The sequence below is a fragment of the Gossypium arboreum genome, chromosome 11 (assembly GCF_025698485.1).
Source record: "Gossypium arboreum isolate Shixiya-1 chromosome 11, ASM2569848v2, whole genome shotgun sequence".
Taxonomy (NCBI): Eukaryota; Viridiplantae; Streptophyta; class Magnoliopsida; order Malvales; family Malvaceae; genus Gossypium; species Gossypium arboreum.
The window spans coordinates 55,225,663-55,245,521 of NC_069080.1; the positions used below are offsets into that span (position 1 = coordinate 55,225,663).

The window sequence follows — 19,859 nt, forward strand, 5'->3', positions numbered from 1 at the left end:
TCAGCACTCACTCCACGTTTTAACACAATGCTTGGCCCTCTCATATCGCAAAAATTCTAAAAATTATTTTAAAAATTTTAATTTCTAAAAAACAAATGAATATTAGATATTAAGGTATTAAAATCAATATTTGTAGCACAATTTGTAATTAATACTACAAGAATGCATCAATATTTGATTTCACAACTTTTATTGTCATATGAAATAAAGAAATGAATAAATTAATATACATACGCAAATTTAAATACTTTGAGCTCAATATCATGATTATAAATCTCATATAGGTATTATCCTAATTCAACAACATCATTTCCTTAGCTTTCAATCAATATAAGCAAAGATAATATCATCTTAAAGGTTTCTCCAAATTAAATATTGCACAGAATAAAGACATGGTTGCCAATGTTTGTCAATGTTACTACCAACAAAGAAAAATATGAAATTTAACAAAAGCAATCTACATTTGTTAATTAACTAAGAAAATAGAGTGTCTGATTGGAAGTAATGGTTGTGGTGCCCATTGATGGCAGTATTGCATCAAGAACAACTAAATAAAAAACAACAGAATCTTAGATATTAAAGGTGTTAAAATCAATATTTGTAGCACAATTTGTAATTAATGCTACAAGAATGCGTCAATATTTGATTCCACAACTTTTATTTTCATATGAAATAAAGAAATGCATAAATTAATATACATACTGCAAATTTCAATACTTTGAGCTCAATATCATGATTATAGATCTCATAGAACTATTATCCTAATTCAACACCATCATTTCCTTAGCTTTCAATCAACATAAGCAAAGGTAATATCATCTTAAAGGTTTCTCCAAATTAAATATTGCAGAGAATAAAGACATGGTTGCCAATGTTTGCCAATGTTACTACCAACAAAGAAAAATCTGGAATTTAACAAAAGCTTATATATATAATGTTGGAATCTACATTTGTTAATTAACTAAGAAAATAGAGTGTCTGAATGGAAGTAATGGTTGTGGTGCCCATTGATGGTAGCATTGCATCAAGAACAACTAAATAAAAACACAAGTTGTTTACGTAGTTCAGTTTCCTTACATCTGCAAAGCCTAGCTTAATGAGTAAATCCATTCTCTTTCAATCCAATACAACAAGTGATTTAGATTCTATCACACTCTAGTATAGTAGCCTTACTTTTGTATCTAAAAATCTAATATCATTCACCTCTATGTTCTACCCTTGAAAACTAAGGTTGTAAACCAAGCAATAAACTTGATTACACTCTCAAATGCACTTTCAATAAAAGTTCCTTAATGAACAGATCAATGCTCTAAACTCTTAATATAAAACTAATAAAACTCTCTTCAAATATATAAGAGTTCGATACTTACTAACATACTAGATCAAGTACAATCAATTCCCCACACAATATAATAAAGTTTAGGATAAATAGGATCATTTGAGATAAGTCTTTAATGCAGTCCTAATCCAATCTCCATAATTTAAGAGATTCAGTAGCTTGGTCCGATCCAATCCTCATGATAAGTTATTTCAAATGAATATGTTTTTATAAATGAGATATCATATTTCCACAATATCAACAATTGCACGGCCCAAAGATTTTGTTCTAAAATATTGACCAACCAAATATGGCAAGTCATGTTGCCTGTCGCAAGGCTATCCATAGTGGCCACAACCATTGGTACTGGACAAACCACTTCTCATTAACTTGCCTCAACATATAAAAATTAGAGAGACCTCCATAAGTAGTAGATTTATCAACCTGAGAAATGACAAACCTATATGTAACATTAATGCCTTCATAATTTGGGTCTTCTGCTCTAAGGGGAGAATCTGGGGCCAAAGCTTATGAGTAAGGCCTAGACCCAAACATTTTATCCAAATTTATCCATTCGAAAAACAAAAAAAATCCTAGATCATCCTCAATCAAAAAAATCTTATTGGATATATTTTTTGAGAGAAAATAAAAAAAAAAATTAAGACGATGAATATGTAAAGTTGAATTAGGACTACACCTTTGTTGAATTTAACCCTCAAATGTTTTATGAATGTTCAACCATGAGTTCTCTTAGATCTTTGAGGTAGCGTCAACAAAGAAGATGAAGTGTACGGGGACAGTAGTGATGCAGAGCGACATGAGAGGGTCGGATTGTTGAGCTAAAATGTAGAGCGAGCGATAAGGGTGGCATCTGATGTTGTGGAGCTTTTTGATGATTGGGAGTTTTGATGGCAACAATGGTAATATTAGCTTAGTTCTGTCAATCGGACAAATTAGGACAACGAAGAAGATGACTGTCAGGGAGAAGAACAAGGGACATGAAATGAATAAGATTTCATGTTGTTCTAAAAGTTGCAAAAAAACTCAACATATGCATTATTGGCTTGCACAATATTTTTTAGAATTTAGACTAATTGATAAAATATGTAAAGTTGAAGGCTAAATTTATTAAAATTTTTAGAATTATGTCCAAATTGATGAAATCATAAGCATTGAAAGCTAAACTTATTATTATAAAAAAATTCATATCAATATTTCATTAATGATTTAATGAAAAAAACAATCTAAATTTTAAATTTCAATAACATTAATAACTAAAATAAAATTTTTAACCTGTGAAACTAGAATAGAAATATGTTAATATTTAAATCACTATTTATATAATTTGCTCAAATTTTAAAATAAATATAAATAATTCTACTTTCAATCATCTTATCCAATGTACTGAAATATTTCAGTTATGAGTGTTTATTTAGTACTTTAAGAAAATATTCTTTTAATACACAGTATTTGATTGTTATTTATTGATATTTTGCGACATTTCGAAAGAAGGAAGAGGGCCAACTAAGTGGGGTAACCAAAACGAGAGATAACCCAAAAACGAAGCAACGTCGGTGTGCAACTTTTCCACTTCTCCTTCAATTTCTAGCTTTTAATTATCCTCCACGTGTAATGTCCATTCTTCTTGTCTCTTTGACGTTGACACCATTTGGACAGCCTCATATGATTCCTTATCATCCTAGTTCCTTTGCCCTTTGCTTTCACCCATCCAACTAAAACATCAAAAAGTCCTTGAAAATCATGGAGATTCCTCCAACACTAAACCAAATATAAGAAAAAAAAAATTACACAAAAGGTTTTATATATTTGCTGCAACTATATAAGATTCATATAAGTGCTGCTGTTTCTTTCCTTACATATTTGCTGGGAGTTTTTGGATTTGGAAAATGGAGCGTTATGAGATACTGAAAGATATTGGATCAGGGAACTTTGGTGTTGCTAAGCTGGTTAGGGATAAAAGGACTGGTGAGCTTTATGCTGTCAAGTATATTGAAAGAGGCCCCAAGGTATCAGATTTTGTTTTTAGCTTTATTTTCCTATTGGCTCTCCAAGATTCATGCCCATCATCTTGTTTGGGTTGTCAATATTTTCTTATGGATGGATTTCAAGAGATTTCTTGTCTATGCAGATTGATGAGCATGTGCAAAGGGAGATTATGAACCATAGGTCTTTGAAGCATCCAAATATAATAAAATTCAAAGAGGTAAATATCTATAGTTCCTCATAAGTTTCAGGTATTGAAGTCAAGACAAGCATTACTTGTACAAGTTTCAGAGCTCCTTAAATGGAGCAGTGAAGGTTTTTGCATTTTTTTTTTCTTCTCTTTAAAAATCAGAGTTGATTTGAACAGAACAGGCTTTACAATGATTTATCTTTTGTTCTGTTTTAGCTAACTTAGCCTTGAGAGCAACCTACATGGTCAGAGATGTAGCTTCCAGTTTAGCTTTAGCTTCATATTAGGTAGCACCAGTTTTTGATTGAAAATTAACTTAAAAAGGTTCAAACAAACGATATGGGAGTTTGTGATCTTCAACAGGGCAGCTAAAATCAATGGTGTCCATGGTATGTTTGATCCAATCCCAAACACAACTTTTTGCAGGTCCTGTTAACACCAACTCATCTTGCCATAGTCATGGAATATGCAGCTGGTGGAGAACTTTTTGAAAGAATATGCAACGCTGGTAGATTTGGTGAAGATGAGGTATATTCTTATAAACATCTTTTCTTTTTCTAATTTTTCATACGTTAAAAGTTGTGCTTATTGAATTTCATTTTTTTACCTTACTGTTATTGTTTTACTGCATCAGGCAAGGTTTTTCTTTCAACAACTGATATCAGGAGTGAGTTATTGCCATGCAATGGTATATATGGCCTTACTTAGTCTATTGGATCCCCCCTCTTTTTTTTTTTTTTTTGGCTATCTAGCTAAGTTGAGATTTTTATCCCCATTTTCACAGAAAATTTGTCATAGAGATCTTAAGCTGGAAAACACTCTATTAGATGGAAGCAGTACACCCAGACTAAAAATATGTGACTTCGGCTACTCTAAGGCAATGAACCTTTCTGTTTATGATCTACATACTATAAAGTCAATTATTAACTTTGTACTACATGTTTCAGTCGAGTGTGTTACATTCCCAGCCCAAATCAACTGTAGGAACCCCAGCCTATATTGCACCAGAGGTCTTGTCCAAAAAAGAATATGATGGGAAGGTAAAACTCCTATTAAGACCTTAGTTTTCAGCTCCAAATGTTGATGATCAGTGCTTTATCTATGGGAGAAAAAAAAAATTGTAGATTGCAGATGTTTGGTCATGTGGGGTTACTTTGTATGTCATGCTGGTTGGCGCTTATCCTTTTGAAGACCCTCAAGATCCAAGAAACTTTAGAAAAACAATTCAGGTCAGTTGCTACTAGCAGCCATGACCATGATAGTCCATTATGTTTAGATTTAAAAAACTAATGTGGATGGACTTCTGACAGCGGATTCTGAGTGTCCACTATTCTATTCCTGATTATGTTCGACTTTCAAAGGATTGCAGACATCTCCTATCCAGGATTTTCGTAGCAGACCCTGAAAAGGTAATTATATAAGTTTTGTCATGTTTACAGATTTGTTGATATGTAACTTCACTTCGTATTTATTATTATTATTTTTTGTGATAGAGAATAACCATACCAGAAATCAAGCAGCATCCCTGGTTTTTAAAGAACTTGCCAAAGGAATTCATGGGAGGAGGGGGAGGAAACCTGGAAAAGGAAGAAGATGAACAGTTTCAAAGTATTGAAGAAGTGTTGTCTATAATTCAAGAGGCTAGAGAACCTGGTGAGGGTCCAAAAATTGGGAGTCAATTACTTGGTGGTAGTATGGAGCTTGATGACTTAGATACTGATGCAGATATAGATGATATAGAGACGAGTGGTGATTTTGTCTGTGCATTGCAAGTGTGAATAATAATTAAAAACAAAATAGCATCAACTTTTCAAACCAATATGGCTGGAAATTCAATAAATAGAAAAAGGGAAAGCAAATTTGAAGGTAAAGAAATGTGGAAGAAGTTGCTTTGCATAGTATAGGGGATATGGAAATAAAAGAAAAATGTTGCATCTCAAGCTTTAAAATCTCTCACGACTTTCCCATATTTTGTTCACGTTTAGAATAAGAAAATGACAGCTTTATTTTCTATATTTTCCAATTATGAAAACATGAACGGATGGAAGAGGAAAAGTCCTTTTGGGGAAGGGCAATGTAAAATTGATTGGTAGGAAGGTTGGGCCGTTGGATTCCAACATTTTTATTATGAATACTATGTCGTATGACTCCATCATCTTTAAAAAAAACCATATCCTTTCTGGATTCCATATCATTTATGTAAATGAATGGGCCATCAGTGCCAGTAGGACTCACACTCATTAAATGGTTTTGACTTTACTTTTTATATATATAAAAGCTAATTTATTCTACCATTAAATTATCAATCAGGTCTCAACGACCTCAACCAAATCTAAATAGTAGGTCGATTTGATATTCAAGATTGAATTTGGATGAATTATTAAGTTTGAGTTAGAGATTTAGTTTGGTTGATACTTGAAAAACACTGAAATCAATTGAAAATTAATATTTTCAATATCTTAATGTTTTATACATGTTTAATGATACAAAATAAAAATAATTTGATAGAATTTTTTATAAAAAAGGTGAAAAATAATAAGTAGATAAAACTTACTTTTCACTTAATGGAAAATACTTTCAATTAATTGTATTTTATTTATTTTAATATTATATTATTTAATAAAAACTTTAGAATAAGGTAAAATGTTTAAAAATAAAAATAGAATGTAGTACATAATTTTTATAATTTAATATATATATATATATATTTATCAAACCGATCGTGAAGTTCGAACCAATCTTACTTATGAGGAAGAACCGGTTGATATTTTAGCTCGTGAAGAGAAGGTTTTGCAAAATAAGAGAGTGCCATTGGTTAAGGTTTTGTAGCACAACCAAAAGATAGAAGAGGCTACTTGGAAAACCGAAGATGTGATGAGACAGCAATATCCTTCTCTATTTAGCTCAGGTAAATTTTGATGACGAAATTCTTTTTAGGATGGGAGAATTGTAAAACCCCAAAATTGGGCCTAGGAGTTTTAAGAGTATTTTAGGGATTTTAGCTTTAGTGAGCTCGAAAATTTCATTAGCATGGTATTCAGAAATGTTTTTGTCTATGGCATTTTGAAAATTAAATCAATTTTTGAGAAAGATACTGAAAAGGCTTTCAATTTTGAAATAAATACTGATTTGTAAAAGGGTCAAAATTCTGTGTGTTTGTGAAGTAATTTTACCAAAACTTTGAAAATACCTTATTTTCCCCTCCATCTTCCCAAACTCACAAAAGATTCTTCCCACTCCACTTGTTTTGTCATCATTTGTTCTCCCAATCTTCCATCACTCAATTTTGATTTCTAAAATTATATTCCTTTGATTTCTATCAACACCCAAGGCATACACCTCCGTAGAATCTCAAGAAAAATACTCAAAATCACCATAGATTTCTCCATTGTTAAGCTTTTAGGTTTTTTGGGTTTTTGATCAAACGCTCAGTTTTTCGTCAACTGAGGTAACGATTTGATTCCTAACTAGTTTTAAATGTTATTTGATCCTTTAAACTGAATTTTTAGCCATTAAACCGCATGTTTTAAATAAAAGCCGAAAATTGGATCACTAATGGTGGATTTTGGGATTTTGTGTAAAAACGTGGTTTCAAAGTGTTTTTCATTAGTTTTGATGAGATTAGAAGATTTCTAAACTTACTTTGAAGTTCTGATAAATATTTCTTGGGTTTTAATGAATTTCGTGAAAATTTCCATAAATATGTCAAAAATTTTGATACCATGAATTGAGTAGTTTTGTGTAGTTTAAAGGTTGAGAATTAGTCATAAGTGAATAATTAGATGAATGGAATCAGTTTAGATGAAAATATTAAGTATAGACCGAGATATTTGGAATTTAAGTTTGCTATGTGAAGGTTTCGATTACTTGAGAACTTAGCTTAGGCTTATAATTTTTATTGCTTGAGCTAAGTCCTTAGCTAATTTTTGAATGTGTTGTTTTGTGATTTGTTGTGTTAAAGCTTCAGATTCGTTAAGACCATATACGAGTTAAGGAAATGCTAGTTTTAGCTTTCGGCATTTTGACGAAAGTGTATTGGTGAGTGTTTAGAATAGCTACTTGTGGACACGATTCAATGTGTTAATAGGAATTTAGTAGTAGCCTAAACCCTTACTCTAAATTTCGAGTGTAAGCTTTCTCATACTCTTGATTTAATATGTGAATATGTGTTGTGAAACTATGAATTAAATTGTGATATTATGATATGTGATATAACCTTATGATGAATATTGTAAAAGACTTGATTGTGGACATGTTATGCGTACCATATGAAAGCGATTATGCCGTGAATATAATGTGATTATGCAGTGAAAAAGTGCAGAAATGGTAAGTAAAATATGTTTTTAATAACATATATTTTGGCCTTGTGAACCCTGAGACCATTGGATGTAGTTGGAATGTCATGGGATTGTGAGTACTCACCTATATGTGTTATGCGATTTTGACATTGAAACCTTGGGACATGTTGGAGAGATAAGGAAATGTGAGCTAAGCTACATTCAACGAAACATGTTTGGTTTGATGGAAAGTGTTAGCTATATGCTTCAGTTTTTGGGATATGTTTGACTTTATGAGTCATTTAGTGTGTTGGAGATCCATGTATCTAATGAGTGGTGATAGAGCATACTTTTACTTTTTTTAGCTCCAGTGTCAAATTATCTATAAATATTTTTATGAGAACTGTGATATATGCTTAAATGTTATGTGATTTTATGTGTAATGTGATATATGCTTAAAAGTGAATGTGATTACCATGTAAATAAACTATTAAATAATGCTTGAGTGAGTATAATATGACTGTAACATCCGAAATTAGGGCCTAGTCAGAACAGTGGTTTTGAGACCACAAATTTGAATTAGAAATAATTATTTTATAATTATTAAAAGGTTTATGATATGTTTATATGATTGTGTAAAATTTTCATGAAGAAATTATATGTGAGAAGTGTTTGATTTGGCTTTAAGGACTAAATTGCGTAAAGTGCGAAAGTTGCATTCTAATAGCTAAAGGTATTAAATAGCTATAGAATTTTTAGAGAAGCCCTTATTTGGAAATTAGCCCATTAATAAGTTAGTAGAAGATATTTGTTTGGTATTATTGAAATTAGTTAGAAATTAAAAGGGTAAATTGGTAATTAAGTTAAAAAGGTATAATAAGACAAAAATGCAAAAAGCTATCATCTTTTTTATTTCTCTTTCTTCTCCACCGATTCTTACCCAAGGAAATGGCCATGGAAGCTTGAAAATTTAAGCAACTTCTAACTCACAAGTAAGTGATTTTGATGGTCATTTTTGGTGATTTTTGTATTTTTGGAACCCTTGTAGCTTAATTTAGCTAACGAGAAGACTATTTTGCAAAATGGTTGAAAGTCTAGGGTTTTTCCATGAGAATATTCATGTTTTTTTTTGAATTTTTATGGAAAAAAAATGAATCTTGGTTGTTAAATAAAAAACTTTTGTTAAGTGATTTTCATGAAAACACCTAAAATGAACCATTTTGTAAAAGTTGTAAAATTGGTGATAAAGGTGTTAAATAATGAAATATATCGGCTGCTGTAAATAAGATAGATATTTGGCTAGGCTTGGGTTGGGATAAAATAGAATGAATTTTATCCCAACCCAAGCCTAGCCAAATATCTATCTTATTTACAGAATTTTATTTTTCGAGCCTAGAGACTAATTTGTAAATAAGTGAAAGTTTAGGGGAAAAATTATAAATTTGCTGAAGTATGATTTTTGGGTCAATTTGAATATTGTGAGTAATAAATAAGCTATATTTGAAATGTTAGATGTAACACCCAGAATTTTGGGCCTAAAATTTTTAACTCTTGAGTGGGTGCAGTTAGGAGACTGCACATAAATATTTAGTTGTGCAAGAAAGTGACACACAAATGCATGTCTGCTTCAATGGTTAACTGTTCTGGGAAGTGTCTGAGAAGTCTTGGGTTCAAGCCTTGGCTTTAACAAAATTTTGTTTTAAATGGAAAAACCCTGTCTCTAGTTAGTAGGCTTCTAAAATAAATGTGGTTATTTCTTGTCATAAAAAGCGTACTAGTCTAGTGGTAAGTGGCGTATGAAGTGTGCAAGGGGTCTGAGGTTAGAATCCTACTTTAAGTAGTGGAGTGTTTTATTTTGCTACACTGGCCGTGTGGGTAGTAGAGGATGACTGAAACACTGCTGAGTGGACTAGACTTTGAATTGGTCATGGAGGGATTGTAGGAGAGATATGGGGAGAGATTTTAGGAGAGAGTAAAGGGAGGTTTGAAATGAGAGGGAGTAGTACCGATTGGGGGAATTTCATGTTGGAAAATTGGTCATAGGACTTGTTTTTCTCTTAGGCCAAATGGTGTTCTAGCTTTCCATCTCGATAACTATGACTTTTTCTTCTTGGCATTTTGTTGAGGTCGTAGAGACCATTCGGGTTTTTTCTTCTGCACTTTGCGTTTTTCCTTTCCTTTACTTTTTAGCAAATTACTTTCTCTCGTACTTTCTTTTTGTGCTTGGCCATATACTCATCTCCTATTTCTCAAATTCTGCCGGCATCTAACTCCTAGTTCTTGACTGACTCCTCCTCCACTTAATCTCCATCGGTTCTTTTTGGCCGAATACCCCCTCCTTCCACCCTCAAACTCCTTTGATTTTAGTCTTGGTCACTGCTCGGCTCTTCCTTTCTCTTTTTGGCCCTATATGTGACAGCCCTAAAGTGACCCTAGTCGGAAAGCGGTTTCAGGACCGCTAAACCGAGTCACCAAATTATTTGAATATGATATTTATTGTCTAAAATATGTGATTATGAATGTGTGAAAGTTTTAAGCTTCGATTTAGTAAATTGCATGTGAATTTAGTCAATAGGACTTATGTGTGACACTTTTGAAATGTGATAGGTTAATCTATAAGGATCTATTAGTGCATGTAATCAAAGGGTGGACTTGCATGTCAATTTCCCCATTTAATTACTAGTGGCCGCCATGACAAAGGGTGATGGGCAAAACATGTCATAAAACATGTTGTGTTAATGGTTTATGTTAGAAATGATAAAATAATAATGGTTAGTAGGATGATGAAAAAAAAAAAAAGAGATCATCATCCATGTTTCTTCCTAGCCGATTCTAAAGAAAAAAAAAAGAGAGAACAAGAGCATTCGGTGATGAAAACAAGTTGTGTTCTTTGATTATTCTTAGCCGAATTGAAAGGAGTGAAGCAATCGGTCATCTTAGGTCAATATTAAGGTAAGGAAGTTGATACTAGTTCTTGAAATCCTAGTTGATATTGAGTGAGATATCAAGTTATTGTTGGTAACCCATGTTGAAATTGTGATTTTGGAATAAGTAAGGTTTTCGCTATGGAGATTAATAAGGGTGATGGTTGTGTTTCATGCTAAATCTAGATGAACAATGGTAGTTGCTTACATCTTGATATTTATGAGTTCCTTTCTTGGTTCTACCTTAGGTCCATAAGTATGATTTATGTTTGTTATGTTACTCATGGTTAAAATGATTCGCTATGGTTCATGTAAAAATAAAATATACATGATTTGGTATTAAATGATATTAGGTTATATTCGAACATAGAAAGAGTTTAGTTTGGTATGCTTATTACATGGTAGGTAAGATTTGTGTTTTGGATATATGTTTATATTTGGTTAATGATTTGTTCTTGTGAAGTATAAATTTGTAACATGAATTGAGTTGGAAGTTATTATAATGTACTTGTGCATTCGGGTATATGATGAAAATATATGAGGTGGTTATAATCAACTTTGTGATTCGGCTCTTGCACATATATATATATTTGCACATGATGTATTGGTATGACATATATATTATCTCAAGGTATATATTTATATATGATGGTGTTTCAGTTATGGAGTAAACGATGGATGCGTATTGAGTTATAATATGTAATGCATTAGTTAGTAAAATGTATGCCATTTATATGTGGTATTAAGTATATAATTGGCCTCAACATAGACTTGCATATTCGGCCACATGAGATGGATTGGTGTTGCATGTATTCGGTTAGAGGCAAGCATATTGATGCTTTTATCTGGGCTTAGATAAGCGGCTAAAAGAGAGCGTGGGCTAATATGTTGAGTTTGATTCATGATTTCATACACATGCGACTCTAATGTCTAATGTATATATGGGTTAAGTACCTTGAGTTTCTCTTATTGATGTTCAAGTGATTAAATCAATTTATTTGTTAAATTAAGCTCAAGAGCAAAGGGGAACTAAATCCAATAAAGGGAAGGAAAAAGTGGTCGAATAGCCATCGAAATCGTTCGACAACATCCGAAGTAAGTTTTCGAGTAACGAGACTTAGTTTACGATTTGATTAAGTCATGACGTATGAGCATAACAAATATACGGTGATTTGATGATTCTACTTGAATTATATGTTGAGTTAATTAGTCTATACGTATGACGGGTAGCCGTATGTGCATAGAGATCGTGTCATAAAGCAAACTAAACCATGCTGTTTGTATGTGGCTAGTGAGTTGAAAATGGGATTGCTTAATACGTGACTTGTGTTTGAACTCTAATTATGAAAATGAAATATAGATGTGTCATGATTTATTGATATGTGCATGAATATTTGGATGATAACCGGGCTAAGTCCCGAAGGCATTTGCGCTAGTGACTAGTTCCGGGCTAAGTCCCGAAGGCATTTGTGTGAGTTACTAGTTCCGGGCTAAGTCCCGAAGGCATTTGTGCGAGTTACTATATTTGGGCTATGTCCAGAAGGTATTCGAGTGAGTAGCTATATCCAGTTAAATCCCGAAGGTACTTGGCTTGGGAATGAGCGACCTTGCTGTAATAGTTTCAATTAATACACTCGTAAAATCCCAAATGATGAGGTATGTTTCAGATATGCTTTGAATTAGTTGATCCCTTACAAATAGTATTCGTCAATGATAAATGAGCTATCGGCCTTTGGCTAAGTTGATCTTTTGTGTATGAATATAAGGGTTGGTAATGTGAAGTAAGTATGATATTGAGAATTTGTGCACATTAAATTATCCGCTTAGCCATATGAATGTTACACTTTAGTTGTGTCAAATTTTATGGCTCAAAACTTACTAAGCATTAAATGCTTACTCCGTTTCTTTGAATCTCTTTTATAGATTTTGGTTCGTCACCATCGGACTCGGGATTGTCGAAGTCAAGTCGTCCACACTATCAAACCCCTTTTGGTACACTTTCGGTTGAACTTTGAAATGGCATGTATAGGACTACCCTTTTGTTGTGGGTCATGTACCCTTGGTTTTGTATAAATTTGGATAGCCATGCGAAAATGGCTTATATATATTTTGAGCATAATGTTATAATCATTTTGTATGTATATGGTTATTGAGAGGTGTGGATATGCTTGGCAATGATTGGCCATTGGAATGGTTAATCACGATCATACTTTGTGCTATATATGCAAAAGGGTTAGTTGAATCATGGAAACTGTGTAATAGGTAAAGTTTACCTTAAAGGCAGATGCTAACAGCAGCAGTGGTGTGAATTTGAAAAATCACTAAAAATAGTAGGAATGGAATTAAATAGTGAATAAATTATGTAATTGAACCTTGATGAAGCTACTTCCATATGGAAGAAACGAAAAGGTCATATGAGTCGTATTTTAAGAGATATTCAAGTTTTTGTGGGACAGGGCCAGAGCGATTTTTGGATCCCCTGATCTGACTTTGGAAATTCATTATAAATTAACCAGAGATAATTAGAAGTCATGCCATATATTTATAGATTCCTTTTTGAGTATAGTTTCATTAGAAATAAATGAAATAAGTATTGAAGCCCTGTATAAGGAGTTATCTAAGTCGCAATACAGGAAGCTCAGGGTAGTCAAACCCTATAACAGGGGAGACTTTAACTAATAAAATGTACTAATTGGCTCGACCAAAAATTCTAGAAAAACATTTGTGGATGGATATTTGAGTCTAGTTTCAGGGAAAAATTACGAAACTGATTTTTGAGTTTTGGAACTCAAGATATGATTTTTAAGATGACAGTGACGCAGTTAGTCAGCTGTCTGGAAATTTTTAAAATGGACTGTGAAAATAAGTGAATTTAGTCTGTGAACCCCTCGTGTCCGACTCCGGGAACGGTCTCGGGTATGGGGTGTTACACTATACATCTTCTTTCCCTTTCAATTCTTTTGTGGTCACGGTTTCCTCCTCTTCTCATCTGATTACTGTGGCCGAATTCTGCATCTCTCTTTATTTCATTTCGGTTTTTGCAATTATTCTTTGAACAATCAATAGGTACGTGGTTCTTCTTGGTTTTTTTCTCTGTTATAATTATCTTTCATCTAACAACTCCTTTCTTTTCCGATTACTGTTAGGGGTGCAATTGTTTCATCTCGTGCCTCGAGTTAAGGGTGTGCTTTGGGTGTTGGTCGAATACTGTTGTCTCTCATTCATAGTTATACATTTCTGGTAAGTTATTTATGCTTGGTTCAGTTCATATGTGCGAGTAATATGATTAAGGCTGATAGGTTTGGGTGAAATACAGGTGATCTCTAAGGGTCTATAGTTAGTTTCCTGCAACGATTGAAAGGTACAAGCCTAAATCAACGATTAAGGCAAGTGATAATCCACCCTATTTGGATAAGTATTGAAAAGAGCCGTTAACTCTATTATCAGTTGATTAATGGAGTAGTTTGATTGAATGTAGGTTTTGGTGTTCGTAGATTACGTGCACTATCGCAAACATGTGTGTAATCACATTACCATATTCGTAAATCGGCAAAAGTCGGAATAGGTGACCGTCAACCCTACACGAGCGTGCGCTCGCTTGTGTGGCAATCTGAACACATAAACATGGGTGTTTGATCGTAGAGGCCACCCTGAGCAATTTCATGGGCTTAAGTTGTTTTGGACCATGTTAGGCCGAAATGGGCCGTGTGGGCCCCACAGTTCGTGGGCCCCACATGGGTAAACCACACAAACGTGTGGAGATTATTCGGCCAGGCTGTGTAATTCACACGGCTAAGGCAATTTTTGGGTTATGTGGGCCATACGAGCGTGTAGGCCCACATGGGCTCGCAATATGGGCTGTGGGCTCATTATCACCGATTGACTATTAAGGTTGCACGGGTCACCCAAGATGACTGTGGACCTACTGTTAGGCCGGTAAGTGTACCGGGACCCTTCGTTTTGTAAATGACTGATATACCCCTATGTGATGTATGACTGTTTGAGCATACCATTTTTACTGTATATACATTTATATTATGCTGCATTGCATGGGGTGGGATATATGATATTGGAGGAAGTGTACTGAAAGACTATAAGCCTATTACTGGCAGCTTTGCTTCAAATACTGTTATAGTGCCGCAACTGGTGCTACTTGGTGTGTAGGGATAGATGGGTCGATTTTATCCCCACTTGATGTGTAGGGTTGGTACGGAGATGGTGTGCAGAGGCGGGATTGGGTAGGAATCTCTGATTGCATACTGTACTGATTCTATAATAGGCTTAGGCCCCACTGATATTGTTACTAAAATGGGCTCAGCCCACACTGTTTCTAATTCTGAAATGGGCTAAGGCCCTAACTGAAACTGAAAGGGCTTAGACCCAAATTATATTTACTCTGATTGTTTGCTTATATGGGATTACATACAGAGTTTTCATAAACTCACCCTTCTGCTTATTTTCATAGGTAATCCTTAGGTGGATCGGTGCTGCGAGGGACTCGAAGGTGGCCACACAACCGCTCATGCTTCCATATTTGATTTTTAATTTATAAGTGATTTAATTTGGGCATTTTTGAAATATGGCCTCTCTAGATTTTATTTTTAATTTTGGGATTTATGTTTATTTGCTTTAGTACTGCTAGCGGTAAGAAAAAGACTCGGGTTTTCAAAAAGACAAATGTTTTCCAAAATTACCACGAATACGTAAACGGTTTTAAGAGCTTCCGTAAGAAACAATTTTTTAAAATAAATAACGATATTTTACTATGATTTATTTTCGTCAAGTGACGTACATTTTGAAAATTAACAGCAAGACTTGAAATCTTCTTTAAGACCGTACATAAAAGATTAATAGAGAAAGAGGTTTTTAACAAATTTGCACTTTACAACAAATACTTCAATGTGACATCGCCAGATTTGGCCATAACGTCCAGGCTGGGTTTGGGGTGTTACATTAGATCAAGAAAATTGATATTCGGGCTTAAATTGAAAAAGTAAGTGGTTTAGGACAAAAAGTGGACAATTAATCATTTTTGCATTCAAGGTATGTTCGTGTGATAATAATAATGCAATGTCTTATTTGAATTGTAATGCCTAATTATTATTATATAATTTGTATGATTTGTTACAGATATACTCGACGAGGAATCGACAAACGATTCTTATGATAAAATTGGTAAAACAATAATGTTATTGTGATTTGTGATCGAAATCTGAATTGATATGAAAATTCGGATGTGTTGAATTATATGTTTGTAGTACTATGTATGTGATGGTGTTATGCTTCACGATATTATATTGTAAGCTACGTATATGCAATGACCTAAAACATATGTCTATGATGTTTGATGACATTGTAATGAATGGTAACTGGTGTTGAAGAGTGATATTACATGGAATATGTATGACGAGATTTGTTGTGGTAAAACTCCCAGTTCAACCTTAGCAATAGATTGGATATCCATGCCAAGAAATTTGGTTGATATGTGTGCTAGTGTAAGACTATGACTGGGACATGGCATCGACATTGTTATGAGAGCTAGTGTAAAACCATATCTGGGACATGGCATCGGCCTCAATAAACGAGCTAGTGTAAGACCATGTTTGGGACATGGTATCGGTATTTTACCCTTTTGTATGAGGATTATCAGGTATGCTTTAGTATTCCAACTAGTTCAACAGGTGATTTAAAGATTGTGTCATGATTGAGAAAAGTTGTGATAATGTTACAAGTGGTACATGTATGTGTGCAAAACTTATGAGAAATGAATTTGGTTTATCATGCACCTTAGGTAAGGATACAAATAAGTAAGTCATGCCCATGAGAATGATTTTGTGATGACCTTGTGATTATGGGTCTATGCTTATGATGTATAAATATGTATTTTTACCATGATGGTTGAAATGATTTGTAAAGGTGTTATAAACTTAGTTATCATCATTTTTCACTAAAATAGTTTTGGACAGCAGCAGTAGTCTGATTTTGAAAATCCACCAAAAATTGTGAAAATTGATTTAGAAGTTGAATAAAATATAAAATTAAATCTTGTCGAGTCTAGTTTCACATAGAAGAAATTGTGTAAGAAAAAGAATTTCACGTTATGAGACATTTGGATTTCTGTGAGACAAGGCTAGAGTGATTTTAGGTTCCCTTGTCTTCACTTTATAAAATCATTAAAAATTGTATGAAAATAATTATGGTTTATAATTTATATGAATAAATTCTTAAAAAGTCTATTTTCAATAGAACTAGACAAGAACATTATCCGAATTCCGTACTATGAGATAATTAATTTTAGTGAAGAAGGGTTGAAACTATCAAACAACAGAACGGGGGGACTTTAAAGAATAAACTGTACTTATTGGCTGGACCAAAAATTCTTCAAATTTTATGGTAATAATATATGTGAGTCTAGTTTCAGGGAAAATTAGTGAATCTTAATTTGGAGTTCCGTAGCTCAAGATATAAATAATTTAGTGACTATGACTTGAGTAGACAACTTCAGATGAACAAGAGTAAATAGTAGAATTTTGTGCAATTATGATTGTACTAACTTGAGAACATGTCATGAGAATATGGAAAAAACATGTCAATAAATCTCTTATTATTTTTATATGGACTTACTAAGCTATATAGCTTACGCCTTCCTTTTTCCTCATTTTATAAGGTCACTAAGCTAGCTCGGGTTGGAGATCGTCGGAGATTCCATCACACTACCCAGCTATTGAAGGGTATAAATGATTTCAAGCATTTTAAGTCTATGGCATGTATAGGGACTTAGTCAATTCGATATGTGTCATTTGATTTGGCCAAACGTATTGGCTCATAATGGGAATATAATTCATTTTGTATATGGCCATGTGATGTGGCTCATATTGGTTATTGGGTTGTAAACCTATCCATATATGCATGCATGTGCTAAAAGGTTTAATAGGGTGTGGTCATGTGTGTTTGGTATGGATGAATTGTGAATGTGCCCTAGATTACTTGATGGTTTTAAAGTAACTGAATTGGCCTATGGATAGACCTTAGCATAAGTATGAAGTGTAAGAATGTGTTAACGATAATTATGGCATGAAGTTGTTAAGTTTAAACTAGGCAAAATATAGCACCTTATGCATGAATAAATCAATAGGAAATTGCCTCAAAAAGTTTCATTGAAGTTATGTTTAAGTAAGTGCTAACGAGGGCGCCAAGTTACTTGGTAAATAACCATTTTCTGGGCCACATGGGCAGAGACACGACCGTGTGTCTTATCTGTGTGGAGGACACGGTCTAGCACACGGGCGTGTGACTTGGCCATGTGACCCTATATCGTTGCTGATGTCATAAACAAAGAGTTTCATGGGCTAAGGACACGGGCGTGTCCCAAACCACACTGGCGTGTGTGACCACACGGCCTAACCTACAAGGGTGTTTGACTCTCCAAAACTAGAAAATTTTCTGTGTTGTAAAAAGCCCGTAATTTCTCGATTTAGTCCTAAACCACCCCTGATGTGTGTTTTGGGCCTTGTAAGCCCATATAAGGGACATTATTAATATGAATAAATGTTTTTAATTTGAATGAAATTTTTATGGCCCGGTTTTACATAGTTGTGTACCTTTAAGTCTGGTAATGCCTTATACCCTGTCCAGACCTCAGACTTGGGTAAGGGGTGTTACATTGAGTGGTATCTGAGCTATGGTTTAGTTGGTTCTTAGACTAACCTGGCATGTGTGAAGGTTTAGCTATACATGCCACGGATTTGTGATATTGTGATGTCTCCCGATGCAAATAAGAACCATCTTGTTTAGAGAAAGGTACTCTCCAACCGAGCTACACCCGACCATGTTGATAGTGGTACTAAGGTAATTGAGTAAAGTGTAATTATGATGAGTTAAAACTCGGAAAGGTATGAATAAAAATTCATGAAATATATATATATATATGTATGTGTACATATATGAGACATGAGAAACATGAAATAGAATGTGTAAGCGACATAATGTGCTTATCTACGATTGATCTATAGTTCCATAATGTATAAGACTGATTTACTCGAATGAATGCATGTGTTCAGGTAACTTACCAAAAATATTGGTGGAATGAATGTCCATGTATACTTATTTGAATAATTATGATTGGAAAACTCATATAGTTTAAGTAAATGTGTTAAATCGATTGGATTGATTTATATGATTATAATGATATGCATATGATGATGTGTGAGATGAAAGTTTCGATTGTGATACATTTATTCATGTTTTTTGGCCCTCACATGATGATATGTGTTTGATATGTTTGATTAAGTGAATGTGACGAGAAAAGACATTCGAAATTCATTGAATGTTTGCATAAGTGAACTTGATTGAATAAGATAATCGAAAAATCTGTGAAATACAAACGTGAATGATAGTTTGCCTGAAATGAATGATATAATTGTGACGATGTTACTTTGATGATTAAAGTGGTGTCATATGTATATGTGTATGAGAAACGAGTTAGGGACCTTACGACCTCACCTTTCCCCCTTACCAGAGTGGTGTTTTGTAATGGAATTTTGTGAGAAATGTATTGAATAAACTCACAAGTGTGAAACTAAAGAGTTTAGTGATAGAATAGCTATGAATATGATTAAAGATTGAGAATAGGTTGATAAGTGAAACCAAAATTAGTAAGGTATCAGATCGACCCAAAAATTTTTGTAATTCATGCAATATCACAGTTGGTGAAGAAGTTAACTTCAGTAAATCAATCTATTCTGATACAATGTCGAAAAATGTATTAATCGAAATTTTTTCAAAATTGATCTCATTTAGTGAAAAGAACATTATGAAATTCATGATGGTTGAACAGATTAGGACAGTCTCTTCTGAGGTGTTCTATGTGTTTATTTGTTCTAAAAAATATTCCTACGGCTATTGATCTTCTGATGAAATTCTTGTTATGTGGGGATGTTTTATAATCGTGATATTAGAAAAAAGCATTGTCAGCATCACTGGTTTATAATCTATGTTGCTTTATTTCCCTCTGGCATTCTAATACATTTCGTCTGTTGCGAATGGATGGGAAAATGTGTATGAAGCTATGATTTTGTTTCTTCTAAATATTGTTTTATCTGATTTATATATGGAAAGGTACATTGTTATTGTTACATCTAATCCCA

At 33.5% G+C, this 19,859-nt stretch overlaps 1 protein-coding gene across 2 annotated transcripts; it reads left to right on the forward strand.

Annotated features, from left to right (window-relative positions):
• Positions 1-2,969: 2,969 nt before the first annotated feature.
• LOC108470501 (serine/threonine-protein kinase SAPK2-like) lies at positions 2,970-5,461 on the forward strand. Of its 2 annotated transcripts, none has more exons than XM_017771839.2 (9): positions 2,970-3,345; positions 3,468-3,542; positions 3,939-4,040; positions 4,147-4,179; positions 4,297-4,389; positions 4,460-4,552; positions 4,637-4,741; positions 4,823-4,921; positions 5,006-5,461. In XM_017771839.2, the coding sequence occupies exons 1-9, from the start codon at positions 3,226-3,228 to the stop codon at positions 5,288-5,290; spliced, it is 1,005 nt and encodes a 334-aa protein (XP_017627328.1). In that variant the 5' UTR covers positions 2,970-3,225; the 3' UTR covers positions 5,291-5,461. The 2 variants fall into 2 exon arrangements, with proteins under 2 accessions (XP_017627328.1, XP_017627327.1); XM_017771838.2 differs by having other exon boundaries at positions 2,971-3,345; positions 4,147-4,200.
• The last annotated feature ends 14,398 nt before the right edge of the window (positions 5,462-19,859 follow it).

Coding starts and splice junctions, on each gene's coding strand:
- LOC108470501 (XM_017771838.2), top strand. CDS start 3,226: ATGGAGCGTTATGAGATACTGAAAGATATTGGATCAGGGAACTTTGGT. Junction 3,346..3,467: donor ATATTGAAAGAGGCCCCAAG/GTATCAGATTTT, acceptor TTGTCTATGCAG/ATTGATGAGCATGTGCAAAG. Junction 4,553..4,636: donor AAAAAGAATATGATGGGAAG/GTAAAACTCCTA, acceptor AAAAAATTGTAG/ATTGCAGATGTTTGGTCATG.